General features: G+C 42.8%; 1 protein-coding gene across 1 annotated transcript; it reads left to right on the top strand.

Annotated features, from left to right (window-relative positions):
- Window positions 1-3,435: 3,435 nt before the first annotated feature.
- LOC101646439 (C-reactive protein) lies at window positions 3,436-5,098 on the top strand. The gene is given in 4 exon segments (XM_045298369.1): window positions 3,436-3,505; window positions 3,791-3,839; window positions 3,874-4,012; window positions 4,751-5,098. Coding segments are annotated over 4 exon segments (606 nt in total).
- Window positions 5,099-6,438: the final 1,340 nt, after the last annotated feature.

The following is a 6,438-nucleotide window of genomic DNA, read 5'->3' as shown; positions in this document are numbered from 1 at the left end:
TAAAAAGAAAGAAATACACATAAATATATATCTTGGTTGAATTAATGAACGAAGATACATTTCTAAGTGTTATCCATATTTATAATCTCTCAATCTAAGACATCCTTCATATTTCTGCTCGTTAGAATTCTAAAATGGAGATCTATCATTCCCTAGTTCAGAAAACCTGCAAAGCCTCTCATCTGGTTAAAAGATCAAAGACCTTGGGCCCACATTTTCTAGAAATGGTTTTATTACATAGTTTGTATAAATCAGCAGTTCTCAACCTGTGGGGTTCGACCCCTTTGGGGGTCAAATGGCCCTTTCACAGGGGTCACCTGATTCATAACAGTAGCAAACTTACAGTTATGAAGTAGCAACAAAATTAATTTTATGGTTGGGGGGTCACCACAACGTGAGGAACTGTATGAAAGGGTTGTGGCATGAGGAAGGCTGAGAACCACAGGTCTAAAACATGGCAATAGAGGCATACAAGAAGGCTCTGTACTATTTGGCTGATAGCAGAACAGCCATGCTAATAGTGATGAGACAGTGGAAATGCCCAGCAGAAGCTACATTAATAAATTAATTAGGATAGCACGTGGGAAAAACAAAACGAATTGGTATAAAATTAGTAGAGTAAGGATAAAGAAACCACTTCTTTCTGGATTTTGTCTTGCAAATCAATATGATTTGGGGGACTAGAGAGACATTGATTCATAAATGGACTTTCATGTATAAAAAGATTCACAAGCTTGTGGAGTTTGTTTTTGTGCATGAAACAGTAGAAAATGAAACCTGGTGGTGGCCATTGCTCATTATTATCTTGAATGTTTTGCTTCGATTTTTGCGACTCAGCTTAAAGGCATACTTACCTGGTATGGTGCTGGGGCAGAGGTGGGAACTCTTGTGTCAAGGATGCCATTGTGGGCATCGGTTCAGGGCAAGCAATGAACAGTTTAGAAACAAAATACCTTGGATTCAGGACTTTACTAATGGAGATATTTTTACTAATCTAAATTCCTTCAAATGTAAGTTTCAAAAAATTAACTGTAATTTGCAAAAATAAATGAACACCTCCTGCTAGTGACTTAATTCTGACTTGTAGTGACTCTATGTATGGTTTTGAAACTATCAATCTTTACAGGCTCAGATGGCCTCGGCTTTCTCCCATGGAGTGGCTGGTGGGTTTGAACTACTGACATTGCAGTTAACAGACTGACTCCTAGCCCACAGTGTTTAACAATATGTAAGCAGACAATTTATTGGCGAGAAGACTCCAGAAAGCTTCATATGGAGCTGATAGATGGAGGTAGAATGGATCCATGTAATTGAGCTTGTGTCTCTCTCAGCTTGACTTGGGAACCAAGGGTGGAGAAGGATGACACAAAACCATTTTTTTTTTCAGTCTTGAGACTTTACAATTATTTTACACTTTAAACTATGTGAAAATATGCAAGAGGAAGTTAGGAAGTGACAAATGCTTTTGAGAAGTTGAGATGATTATTGATTATTACATTTACACGAGAGGGTCTGTGTATGTTGATCTGACGGGATGGTGGCAGTAAATGCATAGTTTACAGAGATACGAGAGTTCAGGAGATGGGGAAATGGAGGAGACACACAACCCTTTTCAAGAGGTCTGCAATAGAGATGAGTAGAAAAAGCAGGTGGTAGCTGCAGGGATGGGGAAGCTTGGGCTTCTTTTCTTCCCGTATACTATTAAACATATTGTAGACTATTTGTCTGTCTATGGGAATGATTCGGTGAGAGGGCCACATTAATGATATTGAAGAGAGAGAGGATATCTACACTAGCAAAATCTCTTGAGCAACTGAGAGGGGCTTGGGTGCACCAAAGAAATTCAAAGGTCGGCCCTATATGTAAAATAGGGCTTCCACAGCTCTACATCTTTACAGAAGTGGACTCTCACAATGTGCCCCTGCAGAGTGACCGGTGGGTTTTGTGCTCTTCTCACCACACCTAGGATTCCTCTCCCTGGAGGGAGACAGAATATGTGAATAAAGATGAGGACTAGCGGGGGAGGATTCGGTGGCAGGAGGATATGTAAAGTTATCAGTGAGGCTGCTATAACAGAAAGACAGAAAGTAATAATGATCTAACAGAAGGGAATAACATTCCTCCTTTAAATAAAAGTTCAGGTAGGCTGATACAGTAGCTCCACCATCAATCATCCAGGTCATCTAGCTTCTTGTTGTGCCTTTATCAACAAGTAGCATGCATCTCATGAGTTAAAGGTGGCTCTTCAGCTCCTGCTATTGTGTTTGAATACTAATCAAAAGAAAAGAGAAGTGGAAGGAAGGGCAAACATGTCTCTTCTCTGTAAAGGGCACAACCTGGAAATTCTATCTATTTCTGCTCATCTAATTGTATTGGCCAGAACTTGGTTAATCAGGAGGTTACTCCTAATTATAGGAGAGTCTGGAAAATGTAGTGTTTAATTGAGTGGTCATGTATCCAGTTAAAGGTATTATTCTTTCTGTATGAGAAGTATTGGATGGATATTGGAAATTGCCAGATACCTCTGCCATGAAGTCATTTTCTGATTGTTTCTAATTTCCAAATGAAGAAGTGATTTTATTTGCTGAGAACAAGGTGTGTTTTGGGGCATTTTCAGGAAAGAAAAGAAGGAGCAAAATAGCCATTCTGGAAAAGGAATTCAGTAGGAAACGTCAGTAAGTTTGCCAGGTAATATAGATGAACTACTTGAGTTTTGAGGTCATGTGTTTAGGGTGAGACCAGTCAGTTTTCAACACTAACAGCCCAGTTATTTACACCTCTTTAAAGCTTTGCATATTCAGAAAATAGCCTGATTGGAGAACCTCTGATATATGGAATATTTGTGACCATGTGCATATTTCACTGGCTTAGAGAATTCTTAATTAGTAAACCTAGTTCACTGAGAGCAATTTGTCCTTGGCTCAGTGAATGGCATATTTGTTTTCTTCATTTCCCAAGCTGTACATGAGCAGTTTCTAAAAGAGCTTAGTGTTTATGTCCTTCTCCAGTAGCTGTGAGCTTTCCCTTCATCAAATGCCATGACTTGGGCTGAAGTAGGCACCAGAGATGACACAATCATGTGCACATACTTGGCCATTCTTCAATTAAGTAAACTTACCAAGGAATGCTCCCTTATTAGAACTGGCAGTTCCGTAGTCACAGAAGTTTGTAATAATCAACCCACAATACTTTCTCTGTTTTGCAATGATTTTTAGTCTTTGCTTCTCAGAGTCCTGACTTTTGACCCCAAGAGGTGATATTGGAAAATAGTTTGCATAATGGCACAGACTACCTTCCACCTCCACTGCAACCATGGATATAAATCCAGGTAGGATGGGGAAGGACTTGAGGCAAGGGATCTGGTACCTGAGTTTCATCCAAAGACATCTTCAGGGGTTAAGTCCAGACCCCAAACATTGGTAGTAGAAACTGACCATGGAGAAGATTTGGTGGTGTTTCCTGGTCTTGATCAGCCTTTCTAATGTTTCTGGACAGACAGACCAGTGTCACCTCAGGTTATGCCTGAGGGTTGATATGGGCAGCAGGGATGAGACCAAACATTGTACAAATGAAATCAGAGGAAAATTTAGTGCACGTGCATACACACACACACGTGTGTGTGTGTGTGTGTGTGTGTGTAGGTGTGTACATGTGTCTCCGTGTGCATGTGCCTGTGTAACTGGAGAGGGGATGAATCTGTTTATCAATCGCAAACATGCTAAGTGAACAGACAGATATTTTTATTCTGAGATGTTTCTCATCTCTACTTTTTTTGGTTTCTATTTCACAGACATGTATAAGAAGGCCTTTGTGTTCCCCAAAGAGTCAAGACAATTCCTGTATCCATGAGAGCACAGAAGAAATATCCACTAGTTCGTTTACTGTGTGCCTTTATTTCTATAACAAACTCAGCCATGGCTATCGCATATTCTCCTATTCCACCCAGAACCAAGATAACAAAATCCTCATATTACAGTCCATGAGTAAAGGATTCATTTTTACAGTAGGGGGGGTGTCAGGGGAGCCAGCCCCTAACACATCATCACAGGTCCGGTAGGCGCAATTGTACAGCGATAGTAAGTAAAGATGATAGTAAAGTCATAGAGAGCATGAGAGATAGAAGAGAGATTGAAATAATGGAGTCAGAGTCATCTCATGGTAGCATGCTCACTGCAGCCTCACTTGGTGGTCCATGTGGAGAGAGAGACCAGAGAGCAGGAGAGAGGGGGAGAAGGAGGACAAGGGCAAAGGGAACAGGGGAGTGAGGATGGGAAGAGTCAGGGAGGGAGAGGAAGGGTATGGGGGTGAGCTTTTTATTGCTAACCCAGGCTTATATATCTTCGGGGGCATGAAAGTCCTCTAATTACAGGTAAAGACATACGTCACAGGAAGGGGTTGCACTGTAGGTAATACAGTAATGAGAGGGGAATGATCTAGGGGTATCCACGCAATAGGAAGAGGAGGGATTGGGGGTACACATGTGACAAGATGGGCAGATCCTAGATTCAGGGATGGCAGTTTAACTTTGGATGTCACTGAGCAGGTTTGACCTGTTCTCTGGCTCTCCATGGAAACCATTATCAGTAGGGTGTGAAGTCCACCCACAGTGGACCAGATGCCTTCAAGGAGAATATCTCTAAGCATCTGACCTCCCACCATGTGTTGGTTAACAGCCTCTAATGTTTGGCATATGTTTGGGGGAGACAAAGCTGGGGAAAAGTCTGTTTATAATCCCACAGGTGGGACTAAGGAATCATTCAACTTTTCTGGGATTACTACCTTTCCTTTACACATCTGTTCAAGTTGGGAATCCATTTGAGGAATTGTTGAATTCTGGGTGAATGGGAAGCCCAGAGTGTGGAAGAGTTTGATGAAAGGATACTTTGTGGGATCAGAGACAAGCATCATCCTGGGACAGGACCAGGGTTCCTTTGGGGGAGACTTTGATATTAACCAATCAGTGGTGGAAGATACTGGAGATGTGCACAGGTTAGACCATTCCTGTGAGACTGTCAGTCCTACTGTCCTGCACTCGCGGGAACTCAGGGTGCATGAAGCTCAGGGTGAAGTGTTCATCAAGCCTCAATTATGGTCCTGAGGCCCTGTCATGCATCTTGAAAGTGTTAGGTAGTTTAGCTTTGGGACTGGGGAACCCATGATGCATGCTCAGAGGTCCGAACTACCGGCCATGAAGGAGTGGTACACTGCGCATGTTCAGAAGTTCAGGTTTCCGGCCAGGAAGGGGAGGTACACCTGGGTGGGCGCTGTACCTGGATTGGCCCACCTAGGCCAGGTAAATTCAATTCAACCAATGGGATCAACCAGGGTTGTCCACCACGCCTACCCATGGAATAATTGAAAAGGGCAGGAGCCCGGGGCAGACCGTGTGACTTTCTGAGCAGCTTCTAGGGAGGCTGAATGGAGTGAGGGGCCCCGCGGGTGCCTGTGTAAACCTGAAACTTCTCTCATAAAACTCACTCGGATCACAAAGCAGGCTTCAGCGTGAATTCTTTCTCGTGCGGAGGCAGGGACCGAGGTACATCTCTCCCTCCGAGAGATCTAACAAAAGTTTCTCTTATTGGCAACTACACCTGGCTCTGGCGCCCCCCCCCCCCCCTTGTACACACTGAAATCAAATTGCACTCAGCTACTAACCTAAAGGTTGGCAGTTCAAACACATCCAGTAGAGCCACAGAAGAAAGACCTGGTGATCTGTATTGTAAAGATTATAGTGAAGAAATCCATTAGAGCCGTGTTCTTTGTAACCCAAGGGATTTTCCTGAATTAGTATGGACTCAATGGCAACCTTTAACCCCTAACACCACAATTTATATTTTTATTAAAATATATACAATGATTAAAAATATATAATGCAGGGCGACTGCATGCCTATAGGCCTTCATTTCCCTGCCTTATCTTCCAAACCCACTGCCAATGGGTCATTGAATCGATGATGCCTCAAAGAAACCCCACTGGACAGGGTGTCCACTGCTGTCATCTTCATGGAAGCAGAATGTCACACCCTCTCCCACAGAGCTTCCGGTGACCGGGAACCTCCAGCCTTTCATAAGCAACCGGGTGTTTCACCACGGCACCACGTGGGTTTCCTTTCCTTCTCCAGAAGACTCATAATTCAGGCTTTTTGTTTTTATCTGTAATGTTGAAAGGATCCAGCCAAGAATCTCAAAATTTGAAGTAACTGACAAGCAACCAGAGACCCAGAAAATAAGACATGATGTTTTAATGGAAGTCACAGGTGGTGTAGTAATCATCACGGGAGTATGGGTTTTCTAATTCCCTACTGAAAATGCCTCCAGAAATTGGGAGGGATTTATTCATACTCATAAGGGTCTTCTGTCTCAGAGTGAGAACATTCATTCACCCAGGTTTTCTGAAACAGATGACTCTGTGATACTGTGTGGGGTCTCCAATTTGTCA

Source organism: Echinops telfairi, unplaced genomic scaffold, assembly GCF_000313985.2.
Source record: "Echinops telfairi isolate 266 unplaced genomic scaffold, ASM31398v2 ScPeMD7_7425;HRSCAF=8463, whole genome shotgun sequence".
Classification (NCBI taxonomy): domain Eukaryota; kingdom Metazoa; phylum Chordata; class Mammalia; order Afrosoricida; family Tenrecidae; genus Echinops; species Echinops telfairi.
The sequence above is the reverse complement of the archived record's forward strand: the minus strand, read 5'-3'. Positions and strand labels throughout refer to the sequence as shown.